This window comes from Typopeltis vanoorti, chromosome 20, assembly GCF_054136105.1.
Source record: "Typopeltis vanoorti isolate ZY-2024b chromosome 20, IOZ_Tvanoo_1.0, whole genome shotgun sequence".
In the NCBI taxonomy this organism is placed as follows: domain Eukaryota; kingdom Metazoa; phylum Arthropoda; class Arachnida; order Uropygi; family Thelyphonidae; genus Typopeltis; species Typopeltis vanoorti.
In genome coordinates this window covers 81,057,926-81,075,423 of record NC_143568.1, presented here as the reverse complement: position 1 = coordinate 81,075,423, position 17,498 = coordinate 81,057,926, and the positions used below count along the sequence as shown (strand labels likewise).

The 17,498-nt window shown below is 39.7% G+C and overlaps 1 protein-coding gene across 1 annotated transcript in view; it reads left to right on the top strand.

Annotated features, from left to right (window-relative positions):
* Positions 1 to 17,498, top strand: part of LOC150095595 (uncharacterized) — a 199,497-nt gene that overhangs the window by 135,532 nt on the left and 46,467 nt on the right. Inside the window, exon 8 of the mRNA XM_090409759.1 lies at positions 8,203 to 8,321. Within this exon, the coding sequence (XP_090265885.1) occupies positions 8,203 to 8,321 (119 nt within the window). The remainder of the gene's footprint in view (positions 1 to 8,202; positions 8,322 to 17,498) is intronic.

The window sequence follows — 17,498 nt, the reverse complement described above, 5'->3', positions numbered from 1 at the left end:
ATAAAGAGGAGTGGCTGAAGTCATATAGAAAGTCACAACTGAGAAGGATGGGTTGGTCTAACTGGATGTTGCTATAGGTCTGGGAGTGTGGAAGGTACTGACAAAGGTATAGGGCAAATTAGCATAGCAAACAAGAGAAGGGTGATCATTATGACCAGTTGTAATTATGGTATGATAACATAGACCAGAATGAAGAGTTAGTCTCAAAAATTATTATTATTATTACGTGACACCTCCAGGGAGTCCAAAGACTTATCGAGGGAGAGCACCTATTCTACAACTCTCTATCTCCACCACCCAGTCCACCAACTACAATGAACTGCAACTACCATCATCAGCTACACCAATGATGCCATCTATCACCCACTGCCACCACTACCATTTTCACAGACAATCACAAACATCCATGCCATTGGCGGGATTTGAACCTACAGCCTTTTGACTGGAGAGCAGATACACTAACCACTCAGCCAACCAGGCCGGCATATACAGTCATACCATCAATCCATCCCAACAAGTATGCATCCTCAAATTACACAGAGAAAAAGAGAGCTTGTGTTCACAGCTGTAACCACAAAACTCATACATCTTTGTAACACTTTTATAGTTACCACTGACAATCACTATAAAACAGACAAAATACTGCCTTTCTCGCATCCCTCCCACAATCAACACACAAGATCACTGCAGAACTTATTCTCCTTGATTGAGGATACATGTGAAAATATAGCTAAAATTCCTCACATAATCTCCATGCTACTTGGAAACCATGCATCCAGCTAGCAGCCTCCTTTATCCATTCTTCATCCACTTGAACATTCTGGAGTATATAAAGTTAAATTGTATCTGCAACCCCTGACTTTGAGCAGACTGGTAGATCTGTTAACATCTGCTTAAAGAACATAAAAACTACATTTGTAATCATCTGTATGGCAAGTCTGGATTTGTACGCCATGATCTGAATACTTCACACAGGATGAAATAGAAGAAGACAACTGTACTGCCTAGACATAACTAAAAGTCAGACTATTTTTGGAATAAGTATCAGCTCTGAAACTCTTCTCTAACTCAACAAGTATTGCTGCATCAATTTTCCAAAGATCTGGGAGATATTAATTCTAAGACTACGTTTATTATTATTATTATTATTACCCAAGACCCCATGGAGTCAAAGACTCATCTAGGAGGTCCTTTTATCATACACACAGCTCATTATGCCATGCTTTAAACACACACTGAAATTCTCTGCAGACACCACTCTCGCAGGCAAGGCATTCCAATCATTCACAACTCTGCATGAAAAATACCAGCTTCTCATTCCTCTACTCACAACCTCTTTATACAGTTTCCAGGGATGACCTCTGGTTCTCCCCTGATCTCCCACTATTTTCTGTAGAACCTCTCTACCATTGATCCTATAACAACCCCTTAATAACTTGTAGGTCTCTATCATATCTCCCCTCTTCCTCCTGCCTACCAGACTCTGCAAGTTGATTCCTGTCAATCTTTCCTCATACACAACATTCCAGAGGTTTAGAAACTACCTTAGTCAGTTCCCTCTGGACCTTTCCCCTGGGCACAATAGTCCATGTGTGGCCTAATCAAAGCCTTATACAATGGAACAAGAATCTCCCTGCTTCTACACATCAGTGTCCTCCGCATCATTCCCAGAAGCCTTTGTGTTGTCTTCACAATTTTGTCTATATGTCCCCTAAATTTCAGATCCATATCCACTATCAAACCCCCAGATCTCTTATTTCCCCCACCTCCAACAATATATCCTCACCAAGCATAAATTCTGCATCCCATTTTTGTTTTCCAAATTTTAAAACCTTACATTTTGCAACGTTGCACTCACATCTCCATTCCCGTGCCCAATCACTCAATTTATTCAAGACTTCTTGTAAGGCCACAACATCTTCTCTACTCTTCATAGTTCGTCCCAACTTTGCATCATCTGCAAACAATTGAATATCTCCATCCAAATCTTCGCCATTATCATTAATATACAAGTTAAACAGCAATGGCCCTAAAACAGACCCCTGAGGCACACCACTAGTAACTTTCCTTTTCCTGGATATCGCTCCCCTATACACAACTTGTTGATACCTATCAAATAGCCAGTCTCCAATCTAATGCACCAATCTAATATCCAACCCCATTCACTCCAGTTTGACTATCAACTTATTATGCGGTAATCTATCAAAAGCATTTACGAAATCTAAGTATATTATTGTGTATCCTTCTTCTCTGTCTATGGAAGCAGTCACCTTATTGTAATAAGTAAGTAGATTACTAAAACATGGCCTCCCATTTATAAATCAATGCTGTCCATGAAAGATAATACCATTGTTGTCAACCCAATTCTGGATCCTAGTTCTCACAAGCTTCTCCAACAACTTAACTACAACACCTGGCACACAGATAGACCTATAGTTTGATGCTTGAGTTCTATCACCTCCTTTATGAAGTGGCACAATCTTGTCCTCCTTAGGATCTTGACCCAGTGCAAGACTCCTATTAAAAAAATATGTCAAGGCCGGCATCAACTCCCTGGCAGGTTCCTTCAGAATACGTGGCGATATATTATCAAGTCCCACAGCCTTATTTACATCTAGTTTGCTCAATTCCCCATACATCTCTTGCTCACTTACAGTCAGTCTCTCTTCCCCATCATCAACTGCTTTCAATCTCTCCATGAAGTCACATTCACAAGATTGAAAATCCTTTATGAACTGCTCATTAAGTATCTCCACCACACAACAGCTGTCTTTATACCATTTTCTCCAATCAATGTCATCCTTCCATAATCATTCTTTCTTTTGCTGGCTACATATTGAAAGAACTCCTTAGGATTCTTTTTGGCTTCATTGGCTAACTGCTGTTCATACCTCTCTTTAGCTATCCTCACCAACCAAGTCACCTGCCTTGCCTGGTCTTTGTAGTCCTCATGGAATTGGTTATTTCCACTTCTCTTATGCTGCTTCCATAATGTCCTTTTTCTCTGTATCGCATGTTTAATCTCTTTATTCATCCATTTTACACCAACCTTATTTAACCTTCTTACCCCTTGGAATACATTTAGACATTGCATCTACTAGATTGTTTTTGAAAATACAAACTGCATTGATCTCTTTTCCAGCTAACTCCTCATTCCATGCCACACCTGCAAGCTGTCTCCTGAGCTCTTCATAATCACCCCTCTTATAGTTCCACATATAACCTTTTCTTACAGAAGTCCTCACACTGCTGGCAACCACCCAGGTAATCATCTCATGGTCACTCTCACCAATTGGCGGGTGATTTAACACTTCATTTATAATTACATCCTTTGATGAGATGACCAAATCCAAGACCCTCAATCCTTGTGTGCCCTCTGTTATATACTTTTGAGTTATGAAAAAAAAAATGAGTTATGTTTGTCTACAGATGTCAGGAGTATCAACAATAAGGAGAATAAAATTGCTGTATTGGTTGAGTTCATATTTATTTATTTTTTTTGAAAATTGGTGGATAGGGACCTGAAATTTTGAAGACATTTTGCTAAAATTGTGAGGACATCATAGTCAGTGCATTATGGCAATGATGTCGAGAACATTGACTTGCAGGAGTGCGGATGTTTTATTTCATTGTATAAGGCTGTCTTTTGATCAGACTGCATTTGGATTACTGTATTGGTTAAGTTAATTTTTTTTTTTTTTTTTTTTTAAGATGAGGATGATATCTTGATGAACACATAGATGGAGAGGATATGAGGATAGGAAGAGTAAAGAAGGGATAATAGAGGAGAGTTATTGAGACACAGATTTCATCACATGGTTTTCAAAAGGATGAAGAGATGTTGGAAAGGATTCAGGGACAATTGACATCCTGTCTCTAGAATGCTGAGTTTGGAGACAAATTGAGAGAATTCAATTTGCAGAGTCTAGGAGGAAGATGGGAACATGATTGAGACATATAAGTTAATAAGGGATTATTATCAGATTAATGTGGATCAGATTTTTTCAACAGAATGGGTGGAGATAGGAGGAGAACAAGAGGTCATCCTTGTTCTCCTCCTGGTAATGATTGGTGGTTGAAATGCATTGCCCAAAAGTGTGGTTAGTGTAGAGACAGTGAATGCATTTAAGTCACAGTATGATGAGCTGTGTGTGTGTATTAGTGAACCTCCTGTGATAACAATTATATATTTGGTTTAATCCTTTATCCAAGTGTAAGCAAACAAAATTTGCTCCCAAAGTATTTTTAGGACTGGGGCAACTCGTGGTAAAGGTAGTATAAGTTCTCATCTGCTTGCAGACATGTATAATGCTATGCATTAAAGGAAGGGCCACTATCCAGACCAGTTTCGACCTTTATTGAGGTCTCATCAGTGGGAGCCAGAACCAGAGGTGGTGATACTAAGGTGGAAGTAATGGAGAAGTTATATTTACCTATACCAGTTGCCAACAGGTGTCACACCTTATTAAAATTCTCTGGATTTGAGATAAGTTGATGGAAGTTTCACTTGCTATGCTACTAATTATATATTTGGTTTAATCCTTTATCCAAGTGTGAGCAAACAAAGTTTGCGCCTGAAGTATTTTCAGGACTGGCACAACTTATGGTAAGGGTGGTATAAGTTCTCATCACTTGCCTTAGTATCTCCCATAATTCAAAACAGATCTCCTTGCAGACATGGCATAGCATTAGCATTATACACATCCGCAAGGAGATGTGCTTTGCAGTATGGGAAATACTAAGGCAAGTGATGAGAACTTATACCACCTTTATCACGAGTTGTCCCGGTCCTGAAAATACTTCAGGTGCAAACTTTGTTTGCTTACACTTGGATAAAGGATTAAACCAAATATATAATTGGTAGCATAGCCAAGTGAAAAAAAACTTCTATCTCCTGTGATAAGTTGACCCCATGGAAGTCTGATAATAATAAAAATGAGACATGGTTAGATGAGGATGATATCGTGAGGAACACATAGATGGAGAAGATATGAGGATAGGAAGGGTAAAGAAGGGATAATAGAGGAGAGTTATTGAGATACAGAATAATAGTATGTCCCCCCCAAAAAAAAAAGTGGACATACATGCACTGAAATAGTGGTTGTAGTTTTTTGAGGTAGTATAGTGTGAGATGCAAGTGGATGAGATGAGATATTTGGTTGGATGTTGCTATAGACCTGGAAATGTAGAAGGTTACAAAGGACAGGTATAGGTAAATTAGCCAGCAAATTGGCTATTTGGTTGGCCGAGTGGTTAGCATGTCTGCTTTTCATTCAAAAGGCTGTAGGTTCGAATCCTGCTGTGGACATGGATGTCTGTGAAAATAGTAGTGGCAGTCGGTGGTAGATGATGAAGGTAATTGTAGTTAGTGGAGTGGTGGAGACGGAGAGTTGTAGAGCAGGTTCCCCCCCCCCCCCCCTCAACGAGCCTTTGGACTTCCTGTAGGTGTTACGTAATAATAATAAATAAGTGAAAGTGATGATTATGGATAATTTCAATTATTTTAATATGTTTGAATTCAAGATCTGGAAGCAAAGAAAATTAATATTCAAAGTTTTTGATGGGAAACTGCCCTATGTAAGTTTATAATGGATATGAATATCAAAAATTTTGTATTATTTCAATCAGAAGATGTTGTTGTGAATGATATATCAAATCTGTCTCCAGTTGGTTATTGTTGTTATTTGATATTATGGTCAGAGTAGCTAAAGGTGTGATGCCAGTTTATTATGTCTGTTAACTGTATGTGTCAGGATAGAAAACTGAATTCCCAGGAGGGGGAAACCCTTCCACTTCCATATGAGATTGACTAACTAATCTTCACTTGAATAATCCATATAAAATTATATGCATCGTGGAAGGAATGCGAACTCGGGTGCTTCCATCCATAGGGTATCATTGATGTTGTAATGATCTACAGGCCTCCAGTTAGTGAGAGTGACCATGAAGTAATCACCTAGGGTAGAGGCCAGCCATATAAGGACTTCACTGAGAAAGGATGCATGGGAATTATAAGGCTAGTGTTTATGGGAAGCTCGGGTGAGCTGAGGTTGGAGCTCCTCATTTTATGATATTGCTCACTTAGTAATGGGAATTGTTGTGCTGGTCAAGAACTGTTTAATGGCTCAATGTCTAATGTATTCAGGTCAGGAAGCTATATAAAGATAGAAGGCAGGTTTAAAATGATGAATGAAGTGCAGTCTGAAGAAGAAGAAGGCATTATAAGATAAGAGGTAGTAATGTGAGGAGTGTAAAGGAAGATGACTAAGTTGATTTTACGAATAGCAATTAGCTAATCAGGCTAAGAAAAATCTTGATGAGGTTCTTTCAATATGTGGCTGTTAGAAGAAAGAATAACTACTGGAGAGTAATATTAGTTGATGAAAATAGTAGACTGGTAACCGTAACCACTATAGACAAGAATGTAGCTGAGGTATTTTCCTAAGTGCAGTTTTCTACACAGCTGAATCCAATTCAGAGTTAACTGTATTCATTTTCACTTAGCATTTTCATTAATGCATACTTTAATTCCATTATAAGGTGACTTTTTATGCAGGCTAAAAAACTGAAAAACAAACAGCTCAGTTATGTTGGAGGTTTAATGGATTTTTTACAACACTCAGAAAGAATTAAATTAGAATTTAATACTCCAATATTTCGTACTAGTCACTAGGACATCTACGGGGATTACAAAAACAATTAATGTAACATGCACACAAAAACTTACAATACTAAGCCCAACCACGTGGGTGACACTAAAGTCCTATCTAGGTGGAGCGCCCTCTAAGGGCGGTAGTAGGTGGCCTGGAATGTAAGGTGGGACCTCTGGTGATGAGTGTTTCCCAAATCTTCGGTAGCTTAATGCAACCGTATTTGTTAAGATTTGGTTGGTTTCTGAGAGCTGCTGCTGCTTCTAAGAAAAGTCTCTCTTTCTTGAATTTGCTGTGGTGGAGCATGGTGGTTTTCTTCCATGATACTCTGTGGGTGGTGTCCAAAATATGGTCAGCCAAGCCTGAATGGCCATATTTGTGTTTATCGATGTACGACTTGTGTTCCTCCAGGCGGATGGATGCTGATCTGCCTGTCTGTCCAAAGTACGCAAGCTTACAGGAACAGGGTACTTTGTAAACTCCAGGCAGAGAGAGAGGGGGGAGCTGATCTTTCGTAGAACGGATAAGGATAGCAAGTTTGCGGTAGGGCTTATATGCTGTGTGTAGGTTATACTTTTTTAGTATCTTGGCTATTTTTTCAGAAGTGCCTCGGATGTAGGGTATGGTGATGGCATTTTTAAATTCTTGTTGACGAGAGGGACGGGGAATGGGGGAGGAATTGATTATTTTTTTGATACTAAAGATACTAAAAAAGTATAACCTACACACAGCATATAAGCCCTACCGCAAACTTGCTACCCTTATCCGTTCTACGAAAGATCAGCTCCCCCCCTCTCTCTCTCTGCCTGGAGTTTACAAAGTACCCTGTTCCTGTAAGCTTGCGTACTTTGGACAGACAGGCAGATCAGCATCCATCCGCCTGGAGGAACACAAGTCGTACATCGTTAAACACAACAATGGCCATTCAAGCTTGGCTGACCATGTTTTGGACACCACCCACAGAGTATCATGGAAGAAAACCACCATGCTCCACCACAGCAAATTCAAGAAAGAGAGACTTTTCTTAGAAGCAGCAGCAGCTCTCAGAAACCAACCAAATCTTAACAGATACGGTTGCATTAAGCTTCCGAAGATTTGGGAAACACTCATCACCAGAGGTCCCACCTTACATTCCAGGCCACCTACTAAAGCCCTTAGAGGGGCGCTCCACCTAGATAGGACTTTAGTGTCACCCACGTGGTTGGGCTTAGTATTGTAAGTTTTTGTGTGCATGTTACATTAATTGTTTTTGTAATCCCCTTAGATGTCCTAGTGACTAGGATGAAATATAGGAGTATTAAATTCTAATTTAATTCTTTCTGAGTGTTGTAAAAAATCCATTAAACCTCCAATATAATGTCCTCACAGCACTTAAGCCTCTACACAAGAAAACAGCTCAGTGTGAATTCAGTACCTGTAAAATTCCAGTTTTTATTTTTGTTTTGATTTTGTTTCTTTAAAAGTGAGGGATTTGCTAGGGCATTGAATTATTTTCTTAATTTTTAATTATTCAGGAACTAAAAACAGCATAACTAAATCTTTCAATTTTTAGGTGGCTACAAAGGATATGGTTTGTCAATGATGGTGGAGATTTTCTGTGGTATTCTGAGTGGTGCTCATTATGGATCTAATATCAGAAAATGGCTGTCTACAGAGAGAGAAGCAGATTTAGTATTTTTATTTATTTATTTATTTATTTATTTATTTATTATTATTATTTGACCATCTTGAAATTGGCATCGTCATGGAAGTCCTACTCACTTAGTAATGCTATCTGTCGTATTGTACTTTCAAGTCATTCACTGTATCCACTAATCTTCTGTAGTGCATTCTACTTGTCTGCCACTCTCAATATAAACAGTATATTCCCAATTTCATTGGTCACTGCACTCTTATACTATTTTCAGGATGGCTTATCATTATATCCCCCCCCCCATCTTTTCTTCCTTACTCAATGAATGATCTCTTCTACCTTCCCCTCCATGCGAGGCACCTGTTTGTGGTGGAGGGGACCTCCCAGTGATGGTACTGGCCCCTTTCATTCTTCCTGTTTTTCTTTGCTTTTCTTGACATATTCTTTGCTCTACTTCTCTGAGAGTTTTTTTTTACTGTCCTATCTTCCTGGTAATTAGTTTACGGAATTAACAACGCATATAAAGTATATTAATTAAAGGTAACTTTAATAAATAACTTCTATATTTCGGCAACATCACGTTGCCATCATTAGGAACATAAAGATATGGTATGTGCACACAGGCACTAACAAAAGCAAATGAGGAAGAAAAGTAAGAAACTAATATTGTTCCTAAAGTCCTAATGATGCCCTCTGGTGGGCTAATTTGGTTGACTTGGCAGTTGGGCTGAAGTTCTCAAAATGTAAGTCTCCCAAATTTGGGGTAGTTTCATGTACCCAAATTTGTTGAGGTTAGGAACGTTTTTTAGATCTGCTGAAGATTCCTTGAATAATCTTTCATATTTAAACTTGCTGCGGTGTATTATTTTTGTTTTCTTCCAACGAATTCTATGGTGGGTATCTAAGGCATGGGTCTGCCAGCCCAGAGCAGCTGTACTGGTGAAACCGGATGTAGTCTTGTGTCTGAAATCTGATATTTGTTGTTCTGCCTGTTTGGCCAAAGTAGGACAATTTGCAGCTGCAAGGGACCTGGTATACACCAGGTAGGTCTAGGGGGAAGTGGTTGGTCTTTGGTAGAGCGAATAAGGGATTCAACTTTTTATATGGTCTGTAACAAGAAGTAAGGTCATATTTTCTTGAGGATAATTGGTTATTTCTCAGATGGTGCCCTGGATGTAGGGGGATGGTGATAGATTTGGTGTAATCTGTATTGTGGAGGGTGGGGGGGTTGTGGTTTACTGGTTTTGAGTATTTTTTGGATTTTTTTGGGGTATAGCCATTGGCTAAGAAAGTGTTGTGGATGTGGCTTAGTTCAGTAGTTAGGGCCTTGTCATCTGAGCAGGTTAATTTTGCCCTGTTATATAGTGTTTTTATAACCCCATATTGTTGTGAGGGGGGGGGGGGGGGATTGCTGTGTGAATGTATCTGCCAGTATGGGTGGGTTTTCTGTAAACAGAGAAAACCAAAGATCCATCAAGCTGGCGGGTGGATTAAAGTGTCTAGGAAGGGGAGGGTGTTATTTTCCTCTTTTTCTAAGGAGAACTGGACTCTGGGGTGTTGGTTGTTTAAGTGTGTTAGGGAAGGGAGTGGAGTGAGTCTGAGCCATGTGGCCAAATAGCGAACACATCATCCACGTAACGAAGCCAAATAGTGGGTTTTTGTGGGGCGGAGTTTAAGGCTTTCTCTTCAAAGGTCTCCATAAAGAAATTGGCCAAGGGTGGGGGAAAGTGGTGAACCCATGGCTGTCCCCCTCTATCTGTTTGTAGAACTTTCCTTGCCAAACGAAATAGCCTGAGTTCATTGTGAACTGAAATTGGGCTGAGATATCGGGAGGAAACTTGGCTTGGATGAGCTCTAGGGTTTCTTTGAGTGGGACATTAGTGAATAGGGAGGAGACGTCAAAACTGACCATTATGTCAGTGTGTTGGAGTGAGAGGTTTTCTACACTGGCTTTAAAGTGGGCTGAGTTTTTTATGTGTGATGGTGTGTTGCCAGTATAGTGTGTGAGCGTTTTGGCTAAATGTTTGGCTAATTTATATGTGGGGGAATCAATGCCATCCACTATGGGACGTAATGACACATTTTGTTTATGTATTTTTGGGAGTCCGTATAATCGGAGGGAGGGGTCTAGAGTTATAAGGTTTTAGTTTGTTAGTGACTTCCACAGGCTAAGAAGTGACTTTCTTAATGAGTCTGTGGAGAGTTCTAATCTGAGAGCTGGTAGGATTATATTCAATAGGGAGGTAAGTAGTACGGTCTAGTACTAAAGCATTAAGCTTACCTTTGTAATCCTTTTGATTTAGACCACAGTGGTGTTTCCCTTATCCGCTTTGGTGAAGAGCTTTAGAATACACTCGGCCATGATCTTTGGACGATACTTTATGACATCTCATGCGCATTGGCAAGAAAAGAGTTCGAAAAAATACGAAGTCGACACTTGAAAAAATATGAAAACCTGACAAAGAATTCTACTTCCTTACCACAGCTGCCACTCAACACAGTAGTCAACCTCTCGTCTGTAGTTTTAAAGCCTGAGGCACTCATTGCACTTGCACGTGGTCACAATTTTGCCCTAGCTGCTAAAAGAATACCTGCCGAAGAAATCATGATCCAAATAGAACGTGGGATTCGCAACCTACGTAACCATATCGCCAACAACGTCAGACTGGATGTAGTCGGTGTTCTCACTAAAGCCAAACCTCCAAAAACCAACTTATCCAAAGACGAATATGCAGCCCTACAAGAAACGAAGAATAACAAAAAAAAAAAATAGTAATCACCAAAGCGGATAAGGGAAACGCCACTGTGGTGCTAAATCAAAAGGACTACAAAGGTAAGCTTAATGCTTTAGTACTAGACCGTACTACTTACCTCCCTATTGAATATAATCCTACCAGCTCTCAGATTAGAACTCTCCACAGACTCCTTAAGAAAGTCACTTCTTAGCCTGTGGAAGTCACTAACAAACTAAAACCTTATAACTCTAGACCCCCCCCGATTATTCAGACTCCCAAAAATACATAAACAAAATGTGTCATTACGTCCCATAGTCGCAGCCCACTTTAAAGCCAGTGTAGAAAACCTCTCACTCCAACACACTGACATAATGGTCAGTTTTGACGTCTCCTCCCTATTCACTAATGTCCCACTCAAAGAAACCCTAGAGCTCATCCAAGCCAAGTTTCCTCTTGATATCTCAGCCCTATTTCAGTTCACAATGAACTCAGGCTATTTCATTTGGCAAGGAAAGTTCTACAAACAGATAGAGGGGACAGCCATGGGTTCACCACTTTCCCCACCGTTGGCCAATTTCTTTATGGAGACCTTTGAAGAGAAAGCCTTAAACTCCGCCCCACAAAAACCCACTATTTGGCTTCGTTACGTGGATGATGTGTTCGCTATTTGGCCACATGGCTCAGACTCACTCCACTCCTTCCTAACACACTTAAACAACCAACACCCCAGAGTCCAGTTCACCTTAGAAAAAGAGGAAAACAACACCCTCCCCTTCCTAGACACTTTAATCACCCGCCAGCTTGATGGATCTTTGGTTTTCTCTGTTTACAGAAAACCCACCCATACTGGCAGATACATTCACCAGCAATCCCTCCCCCCTCACAACAATATGGGGTTATAAAAACACTATATAACAGGGCAAAATTAACCTGCTCAGATCACTGAACTAAGAACTAACTTAGTTCAGTAGTTAGGTGCCCTAACTACTGAACTAAGCCACATCCACAACACTTTCTTAGCCAATGGCTATAACCCCAAAAAAATCCAAAAAATACTCAAACCAATAAACCACAACCCCCCCCCCCTCCACAATACAGATTACACCAAATCTATCACCATCCCCTACATCCAGGGCACCTCTGAGAAAATAACCAATATCCTCAGAAAATATGACCTTACTTCTTGTTACAGACCATATAAAAAGTTGGCATCCCTTATCCGCTCTACCAAAGACCAACCACTTCCCCTAGACCTACCTGGTGTATACCAGGTCCCTTGCAGCTGCAAATTGTCCTACTTTGGCCAAACAGGCAGAACAACAAATATCAGGATTTCAGAACACAAAGACCACATCTGGTTTCACCAGTACAGCCGCTCTGGGCTGGCAGACCATGCCTTAGATACCCACCATAGAATTCGTTGGAAGAAAACAAAAATAATACACCGCAGCAAGTTTAAATATGAAAGATTATTCAAGGAATCTTCAGCAGATCTAAAAAACGTTCCTAACCTCAACAAATTTGGGTACATGAAACTACCCCAAATTTGGGAGACTTACATTTTGAGAACTTCAGCCCAACTGCCAAGTCAACCAAATTAGCCCACCAAAGGGCACCATTAGGACTTTAGGAACAATATTAGTTTCTTACTTTCTTCCTCATTTGCTTTTATTAGTGCCTGCGTGCACATACCATATCTTTATGTTTCTGAAGATGGCAACGTGACGTTGCCGAAATATAGAAGTTATTTATTAAAGTTACCTTTAATTAATATACTTTATATGCGTTGTTAATTCCGTAAACCAATTACCAGTTATGTATGACCAACGTATAAGCCTTGCTACTAGAATGTCCTATCTTCCAGACTGCCATCACTGGGATTCAATGCCTTACTGCCATGTTTGCTGTACAGTGTGACCCGTGGACATCAAGAAAGGGGGATCCTAGTAGTCTTTCATTACTTTGTCCTCTGCTTCAGCAAGACTGTCCTAGATGGCCTGACCAGGATCAGTTGGCTAGTAGACTTGCCTGCAAGAATGAAAAGTGAGGCAGTAAGTTTCTTTCCCCATTGTGTGGGGGACAGGGATTAAGCCTTGCTGTGGTGCTCGTGTGCCATCCAGGGTAATCCTGGCATTTCATCTCTGAGTGCAGTCATTGCTTGCCAGAGATTGGGTGTCCATGTGTGGCTCTGTGGTGGGTGGAGGGGTAAGCTCTGGTGCTGAACCAAAAATCACTTGAGCATGAATCCTTCACCCTCAGTTGTTTTAGTGGGCCCTAACAAAGCCATAACCAAGTATTGATACCATTGATACACCTTCTGAACAAGAAATAAAAGACATGATACTAATATAAATGCAACAGGTTTTCTAATTATCCATGCTACAGGTGAAAAGCCAATAGGGAAAATGTCACCCTTCTTCATTCAAACAGGTACAGAAGGGTTGGCAGGTTCTCCCAAAACAGTAAAGAAACTATGTTCTGTTGATGTCCTTGTTGAAACATCATTTCAACAACATTCTGAAAAACTACTCAGAGCAACATCAATGGGTGGAATACCAGTAATAGTTACATCCCATTAAACATTCAATTCCTGTAGAGGAGTGATCTCAGAGTGGGATCTCCTAGATGTTTCTGATGAGGAGATATGTTCAGAGCTGAAAAATCAGGGATGATAGTTATGAGGCATATCATGATCTGTAAGGATGGTCACCTGGTTCCAACCAGAAATATCACCTTACATTTGATACCCCCTAAACCTCTAACATCTGTTAAAACAGGCTATCTCAATTGTCCTGTTCGAATGTATATCCCTAATTCCCTAAGATGCTTCAAATGTCAGAAATATGAACATGCCCAAACTGCCTGTCGTGGCTCTGCCACCTGTGCTCGATGTAGTAGTAAAGAGCATGATAGCCAGTCTTGTTCTGCCAAGAAAGCTAAATGTGTAAACTGTCAGGAAGATCACCCAGTATACTCCCATTCATGTCAGAAATGAAAAGATGAGAAAGAAATACAAAAAATAAAAACAGAACATATCATATCAGGATGCAAGAAGAAAGTTGGCCACCACCATACCTGCTCTGAGATCGTTTTATGATGAGAAATGAGAGTAAAGAAAATGTCAACAGCAACTCAAACTCGCATGTCTATTCTGCCATTTGATAATTTCACCATATCTGAACGATCGTGGCTTTTTCTGTTGAGTACATCTAACACACGATATACAATCCCTTTCTGAAATGGTTCCATTCAATGAGAACCCACTTCTGAAAAAAATTTATGGCTAGGTTATCACTTAAAAACAAACTACATACCCTTCCACAGAAAAAATTGATGCTTCAGTATCCACTGAAAGCAACTCTCAATAGATATATCCCAAAATCTAATGAGAAATATTAACCCGATAAGGGCAAGTCCTCAACCTCCCCGAAACCACATGTATCTGTGAAGCCTCAACAATAGGAAAGTTTTTACAATGGAACTGCTGTGGATTTTGCCAGAATATCAATGATATCAAGCACCTGCTGTAGAAACACAAACCTTTTTGTTTCTGTCTGCAGGGAACTTATTTAAAACCCATTGAGGATCCTACCATCAGGTATCACTCTTGTATGCAAGGACAGAATTGGAGATGGCCCTGCACATGGTGGAGTAGCTATTCTCATGGGTAGTCATACTCCATTCCATCATGTTCAGCTTAATGCTACTCAGGAAGCAGTAGTGATTTGCTTATCTTTGGGATATTTAATCACAGTATACTCAATATATTTACCACCAGGTTCTGAACTAAATGAAACAGAACGTGATAATCTCATAATACAACTGCTTCAGCCCAATACCCTTAATGGGTGACTTTAATGGACATGACATTCTGTGGAATAGAGCTAACATGAATAAACGAGGTTGCATAATTGAGTGAATGCTCAACAGCCATCACCTCTCCCTTATTAATAATGGTACAAATACCTTCTTCCATATGCTTACCTACTCTTATTCGGTAATCAATCTTGCAATATGCTCCCCTGCCATTTTTCCACTGCTCACTTGGGATGTTGATGAAAAAATATAAAAATATACGGAAGTGATAATTTTTCTGTTTTCAGTACTATGTCTTCACAGGAACCATGTCCTCTTATGCTTAAATTTAATACTGAAGCTGTCAGTCAAATCCCCATTAATAAAGCAGTTAAGCATGTAACAGATTTTATTGTCCATGTTGCAACTGCAGCAATTCCAAAAACATCACCCCGATTTCCACTCTATCTAAAACCTTAGTGGAACCAAGAGTGCCAAGCAGCTAAAAATTCAAGATAGAGCATGGAATATATTTTGTAGACACACTTAATAGCATTTAAACATGCTTGTGCCAAACCACGTCATGTGAGACATTAGAATCAAAAACAATCCTAGATCCTATTTACATCATCGACTAATGAAATATCCAGTTCAAAAACTATCTGGGATAAAATCTGGAAGAAGAAAGGTAGATACAGAATTATGTTCTTAGGTAGTTGCCAACCTAAGAACGTAATGGATGTATTATTGCTGATCCCAAAGTTATTACAGACACTCTGAGTGAAAGCTTTGTCAGAATTTCAGCAACAGCTTCATATTCTCCTGAATTTTAATATTGAAAGAGCAGCAAGAGAAACAGTGTTTAAGCTTCTGTACCAAGAACATAGACCCAGATGATCGGCCACTTGTTAAAGAGGAATTGAATTCAAAAGAGCCCTTTTGCTAACTCACCTTAGTGCATTCAGCCCCGATGACATCCATTATGAAATGATGAAACACCTCCCATCATCTTCTATGGATTTCCTTCTCTTACTATACAATAGAATATTTACAGAGTAAGAGTTTCTAGACTTTTGGCATAAGTCAATTTTTATTGCTATCCCAAAGCCAGGCCAACAATTATCATCTCATTGCTCTGACCAGCTGGCTATGAAAAAGGTCTTGGAAAAAAATGGTGAATGCAAGGCTTCTCTGGCACTTAGAAAGAAGCAAATTTCTTTCCAACACATAATGTACCTTTTGTAGACACCAGTCAAGCTTGGACTGTTCAGTCCATTTAGAAACTTGTATAAGAGATGCTTTCCTGAAACAAGAACATGTGGTTTCAATGTTCTTCGACATGGAAAATGCCTGTTACACAGCCTGGAGATTTGGCATATTAAAAATCCTGTTTAATTTTGGTCTGAGTGGAACACTTTCCTGTTTTTATTAAGAACTTTCTATTCAGCCACATTTCTTCACATCTGATAGGGAAGTACATTATCTTGGCCTTACATTATCAACAAGAAGAGGGAAGGGGGGGTTCCTTTAAGGCTCTATCTTAAGTGTTGATCCTCTTTGCTATTAAAGTGAACTCAATTACTGAACAGCTTCCTCCCACAGTAGATACTTGTATTTATGTCGATGCTTTCACTATTTACTGTCACTCCTGCAACATGTCATTGAAAGACAACTTCAACAAGCGATCAATCATGTCTCATCATGGGCTCTTTCTCATTGGTTCAGGTTAAGTGCTGAAAAATCCATCTGTGTACACTTCTGCTGGGATCCTGATTTAACCATGGGAGAAACTAGTATCACCATAGTTCCAGAAGCCAAGTTTCTGTGACTCATCTTTGATAGAAAGCTCATTTAGACACCTTCATCATCTCTGGGATAAGGGCAAAAAAGCATTGAATATCCTCCACACTCTATCCACTATCGAATGGAGTGCTGATCGATGTTCCTTGCTCCATATTTATCATGCACTTGTCTTGTACATACAAAGCATATTTATGGGTCCAAGGTTTACAGTTCTGCAAGGGAGAGCACGTTTTGGTGGTTGGACCCAGTCTATCATCAAGGTATCTGATTAGCTACAAGTGTTTTTCGCACATCATCCATTCAAAGCTTTACTGTTGAATCAAATGAACCCCTTCTATCATGTAGACAAAAATATATGTCTCTTAATTATTCCCTAAAAATAAAGTCCCTTCCAGATCATCCTACATGAACTAGTCTCATTTCTCTATGTTGGGAGGTCCTATATTGCACCCTATATTACACACCAGACTTCCATCTGTCCTTTTGGTATGCACATTAAAGACGCTATGGAAACTATTAGCATGAGTGCTGACAATATTATATACACCAAACAAAACAACATTCCTCCTTAGCAGGGCTTGCACCATCCTGCAACCTCTCACTTTGTCAACTACAGATGTCTCATACTCTCTCATCTGTCTACTCTTCAATTGTTCAATGTATACAAAGCAGTCCACTCTGATATCTTGCCCATCTATACAGATGGTTCAAGATCAGAGATCTCTGTTGGCTGTGCTGCTGTGTTCCCTAATGTTACAATCTCTAACCAGATCCCAAAACCTGATTACCGTAATTATACAGCAGAATTGCCATTCAGCACACACTTGTACATATCAAAGATTTCTGCACAGTGGTCCATGTTCTGTCTGATCAAGTCCTTAT